This window comes from Athene noctua, chromosome 1 (assembly GCF_965140245.1).
Source record: "Athene noctua chromosome 1, bAthNoc1.hap1.1, whole genome shotgun sequence".
Lineage (NCBI taxonomy): Eukaryota > Metazoa > Chordata > Aves > Strigiformes > Strigidae > Athene > Athene noctua.
The window spans coordinates 36,905,452-36,922,111 of record NC_134037.1 but is presented as its reverse complement, the minus strand read 5'-3'; the positions used below and the strand labels follow the sequence as shown (position 1 = coordinate 36,922,111).

At 36.1% G+C, this 16,660-nt stretch overlaps 1 protein-coding gene across 7 annotated transcripts in view; it reads right to left on the bottom strand.

Moving 5' to 3' along the window:
• MYO6 (myosin VI) overlaps nucleotides 1-16,660 on the bottom strand; it is a 114,363-nt gene that overhangs the window by 62,003 nt on the left and 35,700 nt on the right. For all 7 annotated transcript variants that reach the window (XM_074895935.1, XM_074895938.1, XM_074895939.1 and 4 more), the window contains 6 exons: nucleotides 14,522-14,591; nucleotides 8,767-8,840; nucleotides 6,601-6,730; nucleotides 5,487-5,592; nucleotides 3,568-3,623; nucleotides 1,238-1,335 (listed from right to left, as the gene is read on the bottom strand). In XM_074895935.1, the coding sequence (XP_074752036.1) occupies nucleotides 1,238-1,335; nucleotides 3,568-3,623; nucleotides 5,487-5,592; nucleotides 6,601-6,730; nucleotides 8,767-8,840; nucleotides 14,522-14,591 (534 nt within the window). The remainder of the gene's footprint in view (nucleotides 1-1,237; nucleotides 1,336-3,567; nucleotides 3,624-5,486; nucleotides 5,593-6,600; nucleotides 6,731-8,766; nucleotides 8,841-14,521; nucleotides 14,592-16,660) is intronic.

Genomic DNA, 16,660 nt, shown 5'->3' with positions numbered 1-16,660 from the left:
AAGGAAATTCCTGAGCTTACGGCCATTAAAGCAACTAATAAGGACTTACTGACTGACAAATTTGACAATGGCTATGCAGTCATTCACTCATTCAGGAGGCTCCAGTCCATACTTATATTCCTTTGAGAAATCAGATCTAATAAGGTCACCATGAAGTGAAGTCTTGTGAAGTATGAAGTCTTGTAAAAAAGGGCTCAAGTAAACAGACTGATCTTGCCCTGGAAAGCTGAAACAGGCTTTTAAGCAGTTTCTGAAGATAGGCTGAGTGCTATTTGCTTCAGATGAAGCAATTAATCTGAAACACCATTAAGTGTTGACAGATAAACTGACATCATTCCAAGTAGAAATTTGGTTTTTTTCCATAATTTATTATTAACATGAACTGGACCAACAGATAAAGTCCCTCTACCCTTAAAGGAATTAATTTAGTTATTTACTATCTAAACTATTAACCAAAGATATGAAGTTCAGTTACAAACCAAGGGGTGAAAACTTAGGAAAAGACCACAAACTCAAGACCAGATGATGACCTTAAACTCTGCAGGAAGGAGGAACTGCAAGAATTTGTTTCTTTATGTCCTCAATCAGAAAGATGAGGAGGCGGCACTTTTATAATATCTACAGGGTTCGTCAACAAAAGTCTTCAACTTGGAATGCTGGGCAGCTATACAGTCATCCTTGAATTGTAAAATGTGTGTATACATATGCTAACCAAGCAAAACTACACCCAAAGACAATTTTTCATAAGCTACACAGCGAACTTCTGACAAAAAACAATTCCATGACTTCTGTCACATACATAATACTAATGTGAGGTCCCAAAACCTCATATAAATACATAAAGCCATCTATAATTCATTTCAAGTATTAAAGCATTAAAATATGTTTATATCTAATATGCAACTGACACTTATTTGTGCATTAAAAGAATGCATAAATACTTAACAGCAAGTAAGTTATTCCTTAGATATGCCTTTTTGCATATTATATTTGCATATTATATTATTCTTGTGTGGATGGAAGTAATTTTCCTACTGACTTGACCCACCACTTTCCAGTACTGACACAGTACTTGGTGGCTCTGTTTTTTCTTTCAAGGTGATAGAATACAAGTCGTATATGTAAAGCAGGACAGTAGCTATTTGGTGCAAGATAAATTATTCAACTTCCAGTCTAGCATTACCATTTTATGGCAAAAAAAATCATCACTGGTTATCCATTATCAGAATTCCAGTACCTTTTCATTGAAGTGAATTTCTACAAATTTCCCAAAACGACTGCTGTTGTTGTTGCGAACAGTCTTTGCATTTCCAAAGGCTTCTAATAGGGGATTTGCTGTTTAAAAAATTAAAATTTTTAAAGTGTTAAAATCAGATCAGTAAACTACCAAAAAGAAAGAAAGAACAAATACATAGTAATTATGCAGTGAACTTATTGGGAATAAGGTTTGAAAATTAAAGGAAAAATATCACCTCTTAGGAATAATCAATTTTGCAAATTGTACTGGATCTACTGTGATGGAACTTACAATGAAGTATTTAAATATCACATAACATTGCAATTTGAATCAATAGTGTAAGAAATTCAGAGACAAGCACCAAAATTTATTTAGTGACGTTGTTCTACAGCAAGTATGTAAATAACTGATACATAAACTATAGGAGACAACACACAATTTGACACTTCCCAATGAATTGCTATTCATAAAATCTAAACTACCCACTTATTCCACAGATAACAGTGTCACTTAAATGTCATGCATGTGACATGTTAGATTGATTACGGAATTAAAAAAACGTATTAGAAGAGTGTGGATTTCAAAAACATCTTTAAAATGCCCTTTCAAATTAGGTCAATTAAAGTAATTGAGTGATTTAATTTTTTACTGGCTGCAGTTTTCAAGCACCTTAAAGCCCATACAGAAAGAGTGGCAGCAACCTAAAGTCTCTCCCTTTCTCTCCCCCCATGCCGTGCACAGTTCAAGCAGTTTGAAAATGCTTAGTAGTTATGAAATACAAGGCCTCTGAAAGACTGCATTTACTAGCTCTGAAGATCAAAGAAAACATTTACTGAGTTGCACTAACAATAAACCATTGAAAATATCTGCAAGATTTTTTGAAGGCTTCTAACTAAAAAATTATTCATTGGAAACTAAGTGAGCAGAAACTCAGATTTAAAACTCCACCAACTACAATCTACAAATCTGCTCCTAAAAAATTAAAGAATGAAGGAATAACTACAATGGTTGGATAAATTATGGATAATAATGCGTCATTTAGTAGGACAACATCAGCATTAACTTTTCTAGTTTGGCTAGGTTTTCATTTTTTTAATACTTAAAGCTTATGAAAATGCAAATCTGACTTTCAAAACTGACTTCTTAAGAGATCTTTGATAACAATTCAGGTGTTTTACATAATATTAATATTTTTGAAGAAAATATGAATAAAAACAAATTGCAAAAGGTCTTTCAGCTAGGTTAAAGGTTCCTCTAGTAATACATATGCTGTAAGAATGCTCATTAAAATTGTGCCTAAAAAACTTCAAAATTCATGCATCAGATGCTGTTTTAGATTAAAACCCCCAAACTTTTCTAAGAATACCTACAAGTATCAATTAATTTTATGGCATACTGCGTCAGGCATTATGCAATTCTTGTCCACTTTTTGAGTTCCTTTGGCACACAGTGGATTTCACTAAGGAGGTGGTTTAAGCAAACCTACAGCAACAAGAGATTAAAGCCTGCAGTAGTTCTCTTGAATAATCTAGTGGCTTGAATTTGAAAACAGAAAAATTAAAGCAAAAGAAAACGTAAAAAATTTTGGTTTAAGAAAAAGACAGAGTAATGAAATTACAATATAAATCTACTATATGCATGGAAGACTAAACTGACATATTAGATTGGCCGAGGGTTATTTGGTTTTGAGATATTTGTGTTTTCTCTAAAAGTTATCTTCTGTTCAATTAGGAAGTGCATGCAATATTAAAGAGGCTCAAATTGATGATCAATACAGTCTAACCTTGTTTGGGAATCAAAAGATAGACACAGTGGAAGTGTTAATACGAATTATGTGCTTTTTGACAAAAAAGGCATAACAGAAAAATGACCCAGAACCATAATTTAAAAGAACTTCCCTGCTTTATCTGGCTTTGAGAACTTTATGGTGAAGAGAAGGAACTACTCTTTCCTGGTACTAATAGATAGTAATGAGAACATAATCTTGTCTTTGCAGATTTCATACAGCATAAAATCCAATCTTGGGTACATATGTGTGTGAAGTTCAACTCAAACACACTCTTAAACATTTTCTAGATCAAGGACTATGTGACACTATACTAAATAAAGTGAATCACAGATAAAAAATATGTTTTCAGAATTTAGGATCATGGTAAACTACCCATAAAGGAAGTCTGAGAGTATAAAGAAGTCTGATACTATTTTCATCCTATCTTTTATTTAGTTACTGTTGACTGACATTTCAAATTTGGGAAAAAAAAAAGAAAAAAAAAGAAAAAAAAAAGAGTAAAACATTGGAATCTTTAATTCAATTAAAGAAAATTCAATACCTTCTACAATTCTATCATCAATATCTTGCCCAGTACCATAGGATTCTGTCAAATACCTGTAAAACAGGATAAAAATATCAGTATCTTTCATGTGTCAGGTTACCTCAAGTCAACAGAACTTAGCATGTCCATGCACCATACATCCTAACCATCTACTAAAAGGAAAGCATACTGATTACAATTCCAAATACCCATATTTTTTAAAAATAAAGGCAGTTTGACTTTTCTTTTTTGTTAAAACATAAATATTCTTGCAGATTTCAGATTTTGTCAGTACTTCAAAATATGCTAGAAATTTCTTCTAGATGTACATATGGAAATTACACTTTTATACAAATAATGAAACTATTACTGTACTGTATTTCTTAGTAATCTTAGTAAACAAGTAAGGTTTCATATGTATTTCCTGAATTAAAGACTTTCCAGGCATACAGCTTCTGTGTTCATAACAGTGTTAAAAAAATCTCACATGGAGATGGTCAGATAGGAAACTGCAGGTGCATTATCAAGGTAAGATACAATTTAGCAAGCGAAGAAAGAATCTGGAAATAAATCAATAACATAATTGATCCAAAGTTGCAGCTTTTTTTTTTTTTTTTTCCCCTCCTTTCTCCCTAAGCACAGGGCATGCTTTCTGGAAATTCACAAGTAAATCTGGGACGAGTTAAAATCAGTTCTTAGAAGTGAGGCCTTCCAAAAATAATTTAGGAGCGCTAACAGAGCTGTATTAGTAGGTTCTGCTTTCTGATCACACAAGGGGAAAAACTTCCTGCTTTTAAAACCCAATGATGTTTTGCATGCAGACTCTACAGGGGTGGGTGGTGGGGAGTACGGCAGCACCAGTATTTGCCTGCCATGTAATCAGAATTTCCTTTGCCAAGAAGCAAAAGAATAATCTCCTCTGAGAGCATTCCTCAGATGTTCTCCCAATGCCTGCCATCTTTTTTGGGTCTTAGCAGGATCCAAGTTAGGATGTCCCCTGTAAAAATCATTACCAGCACCTTGCAGTAATTTTTACAGCTATCTGTTAAAAGTTGCACAGGAGCAAAGAGCCATATGAAGGACAAACAGCCTTGACAATTCTTCATGGGATGTGGACGGTAATACCTCTCCTGTACTTACATACTAGAGAATACATGTAAGGGAAAATGGAATTAAAAGACTTAAACTGGGATAACAAGGACAAGGCGGGGAAGGGAGCATATTCACACTGCCTGCACTGTGGAATAATCAGGCTACCTATGATATAGGTGAATTTAATGGAGCAGTCCTTTCCAGTTACAAAGTTTCAGAGTGATATAAAGCAGCTGAAGTATAAAGCAAATGTGGTCAAACCCATTAAAACCATGTAAGAGGAAGCAAGGCTGATATATCATCAGCAACATGGCCTCATGTAGTTTAATATGCTTGATTTAGTATTGGTCATACATGAACATCAATAAATAAATCCTATTATTCAATCTTATTCAGTATATTAGGGTAAAATACATTACAGAATCACAGCAGTGATCTCAAAATCAAGAGTTAAAAACCCTGGGTGCTTAAGCAAACTAAAGAAACAAAGAGGGAAAACACAGAAATGCACATTTATGGCAAAACCAACAGTATCTTGCAAGATACAGTTAAAAAGCCTAGTTACGTTTTTATCTACCACAGTACCAGATGTGCAATACCAAAATGACTGCATCACAAACCATAACTACTACATGATGTCACTTTCTGTGAATATACAGCCACTTCCGTATGCTATCATGTCAGCTTTTAAGTTTAATCCTATGAATTCCTTGTATTAAAGTGTATGTAGAAGTATCTTACTGAATTGTGGCTTAAACCTGCTGATTACTTTACAATTTGCTCTGTCTTTATGACATTCAAAACACAAGAAATTAACTGGATGACTTCAGTCCAAAAGTACAAACCGCAAAACAAATTTAGTGTTCTCTGTCTTGCCAGCTCCTGATTCTCCAGAGACTATGATGGACTGACTCATCTTGAGCACTTTCATGTCACGGAATGCTTTATCAGCTTAAAAAGAAGGAAACATTAAACATGATGAAAATTAATATTCAGAAGAGTTGCAAGCATAAAGTTAAGCTACAAAACAAAAATTAAAATGTTAACATTTTCAGAAATAAAAAAGTAAATCTTTAACGAATTGTAATGCATTCAATTGTAAAGCCTGTTTCCCTTTAAATTGTATTATAGTTGCTCACCCTTAAACACTGACATGTTAGAGCTTAAAGTCTTTGAAAGCAAATAGCGACTCAATTACATCCAGGACAAAGTATAACAAAAAACACCTAGAACTAAATCTCTTGAATTAAGTGTATTTACAAAATTATAACCAATCTTACTTTAATGTGTCCTTTAAAGAGAAACTTTTGGTTGCACTTTGTAACATCTGAGACAAGGAAACTTGGAAGTTGTTTTCTTGTAAGTGTAAGTAGTTTTCTTGTTATGCAAAAGGTATGAAAACCCCAGCTATTTATACTTCTGATGACAAAACAAAATGCAACACAGCGAGGGGACTTTTAACAAGTCAAATGTTGTTTTGTAGTTTCCAATTTTTTTTCTTAAAGTGACTGAACTCAGGTTTATCACATTAATAACATTTAAATGCACTTCCTACCCGTAACACAAACATATAAAAAGAAACAGTGCATGTACCCTGGCAACATAATAAAGGCAAAGGAAATCACTACACTGTAAGATAGTGTCAGTCATAATTATGTCACTCTTCACTTCTAAAATCTGATTTATTTTTTTTTTAAATGGATGTAAGCTATATTTAAACCACTTAGGCATAAAACACTGGAGGTACAGAACAACAACAACAAGGGTTGCCAGGGTTGCTAATTTCAAAGTTGAAATCCTGTATAACAAGGATAAGAAGACTTGCAATTTTAGCAATCAGTAGTTTTATTTTATAACAGTTTAGAGTAAATTAATTACTGTTACAGGTGGTAATTTATGGATAACTGTAAAGTATTTAATGTTTATTTTGTAGAAGACAAATACAGGCTCAATACATACCAATAGCAAAAACATGTGGTGGCAATGTTCCAAGTGATCTACCCTGGTACTTTTTAATAGTTTCTGAAGAATAAAACTTAGGTATATCAAAATATGGATTCACTGCAATAAGAATGTTGGCTACATAGGTCTGTGAAGAAAACAGTTAACAGCAAACTATTAGTTAGTATTCAACCAAGTGGTTAACAGCAATTTTCTACTACTCTTGAAGACTATACCTAATTATAACAATTAGATTTACAATTCTCTCCAGCTAATGCAGATGCAAGAAATCATATCTTTTCAGAGTTCCTCTAATTACCTTCTCAGGACTTCTATAAAAACAGAGTTCTCGGGAGAAATTCCTAACCACTGAGCTGTGGAGCATGTCCTGAATTTGACCTTTCTCCCAATCTCCTTTAAAATTATTTCACATTGTCCAAGTTACTGGATCGAGGATAGGACACTACAACCTCCTTCTCAAATGCAAATAAACTAAGCTCCTGGCTAGCATAGTGCACTCTCCTCCAATGAGAAGGATAATTTTTCAATATCTAATGGAAGCAACTCAGCAGGAAGGACTGACAGGATCCTGCCTGGGAACACGCTCAAGCCAGGCAATAAAAGCATTCAGCTGAGAGAAATTAGCTATGGCTGCTTCCACAGTGAGAAATACAGAATGCAAATGTTCTCTCACAGAGAAGGAAACTGAGAAGAATCTCAAACCAAGACTAGTTTTACCTTTCCATAGGGTAAGGAAGACTGAAGATAAGTTTAAGGTTTCTGAAAAAAACTTTTATATCTCGGTTTTAATGGCCAGATTATATACAAGGAAGAACAGATGTCTGAATCACAGAAAAAAGCACATTTGCAGGAAGAAGCCTGAAGAAAATCAGATAAACCTTCAGCTTGAATAACTTTTTTGGTTTGTTGTTACTGAGCATATCCCTAGACAACTGAAATTTGGACACTACCATGATATGTTGATAGAAGCCTGGATCACACACAACATACACATTTTTTTAGATGTTTCTATTTTCAGCACTTATTTCACTGAATGAAAACATATGCACAAGAGTTCTTCAAAAGCTGAAAGTATTAACATCAGTTTTCCTTTTAATGACAAAATAAATACGGTTAACTAGCATTAAACAAAACCCAAAACAATTGTTCATTCAAACTATATTTTAAAGTTACAAGGGAAAGGTAGTTAAAATATAAAATATCGAACCTCCCCTGAAAACCTGCTCAGGACAACATATTAGTAGTGTAAAGAAAGGCTTTATGAAGCTAAATACTATCCTACCACATAACCAGTTCAGTTTTTAGAATTTTACTTCCTTGGAAGAATTATTATTTTTCCAGAACAGTGTTCAAATCGTCATTTTTATTTATTTATTTTAAAGCTGGTGCTTGATCTTGAGCCATAAAGAATTCATAGCTATATATAACTAACTGCAACAAAAGAAAACAACTATACTTTCTTTTTATGTATATATAAAAAAGAGCTTAACTCCAATTAACTTTAGAACAGTATGCTAACACAAAAATTGATTATTTTAAACGGACACTTAGAAAATATGTAGAACTGTTTTGAATTGTCACTAGCCAGCTTTCTATTAGAAAAAAAATAAGGAAGAAAGAAAACTCATCTTTCTTCTATTTCACAGCTGTCAGTGTCCGGGCAGATGGCAGGAACAAAATGTAATTTAGTCAGAATTCATTAAATACAATTAGGCAATTTGATAGCAATATAAAAGATTAAGATGGACATCTGAGCTAGGAGGTGTCAAAGACGGCACCTGTTTGCTTCGTTCAAAAATAATGAAGAAAGAAAACCATCTTTGTTAACAGCTACTCTACTGGCGAAGTAAGTTACCTGTAGCAAGCAAACCTTTGTGGTACAACGCTGTGCTATGGTTGCACATGAACAGTCATGTAGAGAATAATCTATTGCTCTGCCTGGTAAAAATTAGCTAATGTTAATGTGATTAACATGATTCAGATCTCAAACAAGATATAACGTTTAAAAAAAAAAAAAAAAAAAAAGGGGGGGGGGGGGGGGGGCTAAAACCTCCTAACCTCCCAATGTTACCATTTCTGTCATAGGAAAAAATTGAATTGAAAAAACACTTGTTTTTTTGATAAGGACAGCTATCATTAGACTGATTGTCATGTAATACTTACGTAAATTCTGTCCTTACTGTACCGAACTTTGATATTGTGAAGGAGAGTGGCCTCGTTTAAATACATAAGGGAACCTGCAAGTAAAAGACAATCATATACCATTAGGAACTCAGGTTCACCTTTGTGTACAGACAAAAATCTAAATCCTAGACTTAAGGAAAATTTTACTTTCCCTTTGTTTGGTTACAGTTTAATCCTATTATTTCTTTATACTGTCTTCATGTAGAACTGCTGACTCAATATATGCTTTAAAAATCGTAGACCTGCTCTTTACTGTACAACTGGAGTTACTGAACAAAGAGTCAGACTCCAGGAGTCTCAACACAGGCCCTGCTCAGTGTAAGCTCCCTTTTACTAGTCTTTCAAATAAACACGATGCGCCTCCCTCCATGTCAGCCAGCAAGCACAGAAATCAATGCCCACCAAAATCCCTGTTTCCTTCCTTCTAGCTTCCATCTCCACTCTCAGATACCTGAGTGTCCCCTGAGTAATGCCACCTAACTGACATTTAGAGTAACTGCTGGCTCCTGGTGATTTTTAGATGTTTATATTCACCAATTCAATCGGAAAATACTATGTAGACATGGCAGCAGGCATCATTGTAACACCAGGCACCAACACAACCTTTCATGTTTCAATTCTGAATTTTATTGCTACTAGGCCTCCTCAAAAAAACTGTTAGGGGGAAAAAAAATGTTAACAAAACCTAGCTTTATTTTTCTCTTTAGATCATGAATATAAAATAACTGAACCAACTCTACGGAAATGTTGCAAGGCGGCAGCTCAAATAAGCGAGCAGGCACTGACAGAATGCTTCAGACCATACAGATTCACATTCTGGCAAAGCTGGTCCTTGTTTTCAGCTATAAAGCACTGGAAAGTGTTAGCAGCCTAAATTACAGAGGTCATTACCAGTCTAACCATATTAAAAACATTATTCCTAAACCAACTGAGGGCACTACTCATTACACAGCCTCCATTTTCATGTTCAATCCTCTTTTTCTTGCCATTTAGAATTCAAGCGCACAATACTGTTTTGTCCAGTTGCAACTGACTGACTACCATAGTGGTAAACTTTACAGTATTAGTGCCACTTAAAACGTTATGTATATCTGACTACTGTTGATGGAGCAAGCACTGTGACTGTAATTGTAACTGCTACCCTGCCCCTCACATGAGGGCCACATATGCACCTTTCACCTATAATGACCAACAAAGTTGTTTCTCAAGTTGGACTAAGTTGGACTGATGCCCTTTCTCTAGGACTGCAGCAGAGAAAAATGTTTTCCAACTTATTTACACAAATATGGAAGAAGGGCTGCCACTTCTTATGACCTGAAGTCAACCTGTTCAGCCACCTCACCCTGCAAGGATGCCTGAAGCTCAGTAAGCAACTCTTAACAGCTCCTTCAACACTCCTCCCACTGAATCAAAAGATACTGGCAAAGGATAATGGGAGCTTCTCAAGACCCTCTGTGTTTTCATTTTCAATATTTTAGCCTTTCTTCCACAGTGGATTGAGGAGTGCCTCTGCCTCCCACCACCTACACCAGACCAGTTTGAAGCAAAGGCAGGTTCAGCAATCCTATGCAGCCTCCCTTTGGCTTGCATAGCTTCACGGAGTAACAGCTCTTCTTTCCCTTACATGACTAAATACAGCTTTGCTTAAAATGGCTGGAATCATTCAGCCTTCTCAAAGGACCCTGTAACTTCTGGGTTGCTTAGAAGAAACCACCTTCCTCTGCAAAATCCCTTGCATGCACTTCCCTGCGTTGGTGGAGATACAAGACACGCTTTAGGTTTACACTAAGCAAAATCTCCCTCTGGATCACAACAGCCTTGAAATCAGGCCCCGTACATGAGACGTTCATGAAGCAGCAGGCCGGCCCCGATCACCGTGGCCTTTCCCCTGCCACCCCAGCAGAGCTACACCACCCACTAACTGCATGGTCAGCGCTGCACAGCAGGACTTCTCCTCCTCCCCTCCCGGGGCACACTCAGTCCACATGGCTTAGAACATGGCACTGGGACCACAAACTGCAGGTCTGCCTCCACAGACCTCTTTCCACGTTCACCTTTTTTTAACAAGGTCATCCCAAGAGAAAGAGACATTACAAGGAAATGGACCAGAAACAGGAACTCCTGCTTGCTCTAATGAAAGTTAAAATCTCCTTCTCCCCTTGTATATGCCTTGGGGATGGGGGCAGGAAAGGGACAGGGTGTTAACTTCTGAAGTTTGCTAATTTAAGTAATTTGGATTCACAGTATTGACTTGAGAAACTACTATACAGTAATTGTCTACATACACTTCAAGAAACTATCCTCTGCCTTGACTGTATCTTCATAAGAACCTCTCAAGGTTTGCAGAATGCTTTACAGGAAACAGTCATCAGTTAAGCATCCTAATAAAAACTTGGTAATTATCTAAACAACAAAGGACCACAGATTTCTGTACTCTCTTAGCAAGTCCTGGTTAAAGCAGTTATACCTGCAGACTTGGTGCATAATGAGAGCTTGCTCCCCGAGGGAATGTCACTGCCTTCACTCAAGACATGGAAAGTAGGGCTTATGTCAGCAACTTCAAAATGCATCTTCTTTAGAATAAATCCTTTAAAAGAGGCATCCATATCCAGAGGCAAAGGAAGTCACCAGAGGGAGAATTCTGAATATTCATATGGCTCATGTCTAGATATAACCAGTGTATGTACGTTCATTTAATAGTCCATGTATTTACTTAGATGCACACACACAAAGTTCACAGAAGTGAAGTCAGGTACTGAAAGCTAGAAAATATCAATGTCAAATTTATCCACATTGGCTCTCCTGTGCACATAGTGAAACAGGATTTGTATGGAAAATAATTTTATCACGTAATTGCAAGGCTCTGCATCTGTAGACTATTTTTTTAAAAGATTCTTACCTGATACTCCACCCTCTTTCATTTTTTAAAGTTGTTTTACCCCAGAAATAAAATAGCTTTTTCTTGGGCATAAAAAATAAGAATTTCACATATGGTGACAACCCTCCAAAACTGAGTGATGTTGGGGGGCCAGAAGAAGGGTGTGAATGACAAAAAAAAAAAAAAAAAAGTAGTAAATGCTTTGTGTCTGTACTGTTTGCAATATTTACTGAAAATTCACATTTGAGAAAGGGCTAGATTCTCAAAAAGGTACCTCCTGCAGCTAGCACATTTGGGATATGGAAGACTGAGGGTGCAAAAAAAGCAATAATCAGCAAATTACCTCCTAGAAGAGAGTTAATCAATAAAGCATAGCTTGGAATGGTAAGTGTATTATTAACTAGTTTTTCAGAGCAGTTTTTCAGAGACTGAAAGTACTCAGTGTTTTACAAAGTTTCTTCTTGAAGTGCTAAGGCTTGGACAACAAGCCCAAGCCAGAGCTGACCTATAGAAGAATCCTGTATATTTTATAACTGATAACCATTGTGCTAGTAGGTACTGTACTAAGTTAGAACAACCCACTTACGCTGATGTAAAATGCTAAAGTGTTGAAATACTGAAGCCTGAATAGCAGGCCCGGAGTTGAAGCTGCCAATAGTATGTAATCATTAACAAAGTATATATGCTCACTAGTGAAAGATGCAGCTTAAACAGAATATAATCAGTAGTGAGGATGAAAGGCCGAGAGAATTTATCCAACTTTCCTTTCTCAGCCTTGTTAGAAACTCCCTTGGTTTTCCCCTCTCCAAGCCCTGGCCAGGCTTTGGGTGGAATGCAACAGGAGACTGAAACCAGAAATTTTCTGCTCAAAACAAAGATGCCAATTATTCTGGCTTGCTGATTTTTAGTATATAAGGCTGTACCCGCTCACAGCGACTCTGGCAGCCTCACCTGTGGGTGGACGCCCCGCATAGGATTTCCCCCTTGCCGGGACAGGCTCTGCAAACCCTCGCTGTAACCGGGGCTGCCCAGCCACTGCGGGGCTGGGTGATGGTGACGTGTGCGAGTGGTGAGGGATCTCTCTTAATCACTATTCTCTCTCTCGTGTAGTAATGTTTTGATGCATTACCCTGCATTTTCCTATTTGTTGCTTTAAGTGCTTTATTCTGCCTTTCTTTACTGCATGTTTTCTGTATTACTCTGTTACATTATTCAGTTATCACTAGCAAAATACGCCTACTCTTTTCACTCTGGTGTCCGAGTTTAATTGGTATCCTTCATCAGCAAAACACTTCTTAAAGATCAATGATGCTCAGCACAAACACTCTCTGACAGAGAAGGAAAATGAACTTGGGTTTTACACATCATGGAGATAAATCTCAACTAATAAACAAAAAGTGAGAAAACATTAGAAAAGTCTCAAAATAACGTTTGATACGGAAAGGATTACTGGACAAAGCATTTTTAAGTTTTATGTTTTACTCAGTAAGCCAAAGCCAACATTTTCTCTGATAGGAAGACTGGTTTAACTTTATTAAACAGTACTTTGCTGGAATCTCAAATTATTTCATAATCGCACTCTAAATTTCAGTCCCCTGACTAGGGCACTGAGGTGGCAGGACATCTCAGGAAAACCACTGTGGCAGATGCACAGATTAAATGTATTTCCCTAACAATCATCATGTGCAGAGAATACAAATACCTGCTTTGAAAAGTTTCAACCCACGTAATGTTTGCAAAAATATAAGCAACTGAAAACAAGGCTACCAGCTTGGTTCCACCTGTAACGACACTGCACCATCTAAGTCAGATCATAAGCCTCAGGTCTCATCTTCTTGTTCCTTACAAAGCAGCTGTAACAGCTCTATTTCCTGTCACAGGATATAAATACTAACCCCTATCCAAAACTGGAATTACCTAAACAACTTTCAAAGTCCTAGCCTCTGTTTTAAATGAAGAATAATAGAAGATACTTTTGTCCACCATTTACAAAGTTATCCGTATTTTCACCAACCAGTAAACACCACAGGAAACATTTTAAAAAATTGCCTTCATCAAGTTTTTAGAACAGGAGAGTCTCAGGGATTTGCTCGTACAGAGCAACAGCAGCAAAATACTTCTTCAACAGTTCTCTGAAAGCCAATGCTAGCACTTAGTCGTCTTTCTTAGTACTCTCTCCCCTCTCTCCAGATTTGAATACCTTATTTGTTTCCAGACATCTAACTACAAAATATTTAATAAAAGCCCTGCGAATCAACACTGAAGTTTATTATACAAGTTCACGTCAAAACTCCTTCTCCAGCAGCACTCCTGTATCTGAATCACTGTAAGCTATTTCCTTTTCCAGTGGCCCCAGCAGGTCCAGATTCCCATCTCCAGTTTTGGGAAGGTTATCTTAAAATTTATTTTCTATTACCTGTACTTCCACAGGAATTCTATCTGAGAAATGGGTTTACATGCAGGAAAATGCTGTACAACACAGCTGCTGATAAAGCAACTAATTCTTCTGCTGCACTATAAAAGACAGAGTTAACCCATAATGCTGGATATAGTTGGTCCTCATGCAGTTAAGTGACATCATATATATATAAATCAGGTAACAGCTGTATGTGGGAATAATGTAACCATGAATTCCTCTGAAGTGTTCAACTGAAAACTAAAAAACACAGTAAATGATATTTAAAATGCGCATACTTTAAGAAGTTTCAAAGGATCGGTAGAGGTCATACCTAATTCAGGCAAAGAAGCAATAGAGACTACAAGGAAGAAACAGGAAGCTTGTATGGAAACAATAGTCTCTTCTATGTAGATTTTTTTTTTTCAAATGCATAATTTATTTTTAAATTCATAACTTACAATTATCTTCTACATCTTTTTTGCTGTCCTCTTCCGCAGGAAACACTTGATTGATAGCAGCCTGGAAAGTCTGTTAGATGAAAAATATTAACACTGTTAGAATTACAGAAAAACAGAAATACAGTTCAAAGATGTCTGATGGAATGACACAAATGACTGTACTGTAATTGTGTGTGGTTTAAAATGAAGTTGCCAGCTTTACACGTTGGCATTGAAAATTTTACCAAGTTACTAGATTCAGATACGAGCTGCTGCACTTACGTTACTATACTACATTATAAAAATGCATTCAACTGTAATATATATTTTTATTGCAATAATATTTGATGCTCATCTCCAAAATTATATGCAATATTGTAATAGTCTGTAATGTAAAAAAGAGGCTAAAAAAAAGTACTGCAAAGGCAAACAAAACGGCATTGTAAAGGACACACAACTTCCTCAGTTTTGTGAAGAAGCACAAAGAAGAAAAACCTAATTATCAGTTCAGCCAAAGGACTGTGCTGTCATTATCATATGCTGTTTTAAAACATTTCTACTTAAAATATAAATGTTCAATTCATAATATGCTTGGTATCTGCACATACTGTAGCTCTGGTTGTTGCTTTGTTGGTTTTTTTTTCCTTCAATAAATCAATACTAAAGTAAAACAAGACCTTCCTTCAACCCTTGTATTCCAGTTATGCAAAACAGCCATTTATCAAGTGTTCACATCCAACTGGAAAAATTCATAACAAAAGCAACTTTGTTTCTTCTTTAGTCTCCAGAAATCATAATTTATATTGTTGTAAAAAGGAAGGAAAAACATCCTAGCACACATGCATTACACCATCTGCACAAGAATACCTATTGTGAGAGACAGGTTCTTAATTACACTTTTCTGTTTACTGTTGGAGTAGCTTCATTGAGCTACCTATGAACAAAAACCCTGTTGTACCAATTAAACACCATAGTCACCATGCTGCTGCAGGCACAGTCTCCTTTTCCCCATGGAAATGGACACAAGAAGTCCAGTTGAATATTTGAAAAGGCAACCAACTGGATCTATAGTATGACCTTAACAAACAAATAGGTTTGCTTGTTTAACATTGTACTCAGCAAGATAGTCCCATGAGAAACATCTCACACAGAAGTTTAGGAGAAAGACAGCAATTTGCTTCATCTTTGCTTCAGTACAACAGACACAATACATGAGCTCTTACAGCTTATACCATCATGAACAGCCACAAATTCCAACTCCCTTTGAAATGGAAAGGGTTAAAAATGTCTCAGAGCAGAACTAATTGTTGCCAGCTGGAAAACAGTAAGTCTATGATATCCCTTCCCTACAACGTTATCATAAAGTATGCAATTCGTAGCCATAATGAATTATATTTTGTCATGCCCTTATCAGGATCTAATGCAGAAACATATGCACATGAAGCTTTCCTAAGGGAAACAGAACTGCTTGATGATGTTGGAACATTTGCATGTCCATCAGACCAACCTCCTCCAAAATATCCTTTATCAGAGTGTGGTGGAGCCATGGAGGACCCCAACATCTTTACCTACCTCAGAAAGTTGCCAGCTACTAATCAGAGTTTTATCAGGGCAGAGATCTCCCCGCCCCAATATAGCAGTTAGAACATACTGTCATAATAATTTTCTCTGCAAGTCTGACAATGATAAAGGTGTATCTCACTGGGTAAAAATATAGTTAAACACAACAGTTTCCCACATAAACAGTTTCCTGTTCATGAAACAGTGGAAAAGTTTAAAAATAGTATGACCAGCTTCACAAAAATCTAGCTTCACTTCTTGTTCTTGCCTGCTGATGTGTAACCTAAGCTTAACTACTAACAAGACAGAATTCTTTTGCACAGGAGAGAATGAACACAATAGCCAGCTATTCTGTAAGACATTTCACAAATCTCTCATACTTTTAACATTTCATGGATCTAAAGCCAGTCATACCAGGTCTATCCCAGAAGAATAAGAGCTTTTTCAATGTCCTCACCACTAAGACTTCTGATTCAAGATAAATTTCAATTAAAAAAAGATAATTCATGCTGTATTATGTCTTCCTTTATTTTTTCATTCAATGTGAACTGTCCAGAATACTTCAGAAGTGATAAAACAAGTAAGCAATATGAAGAAGAC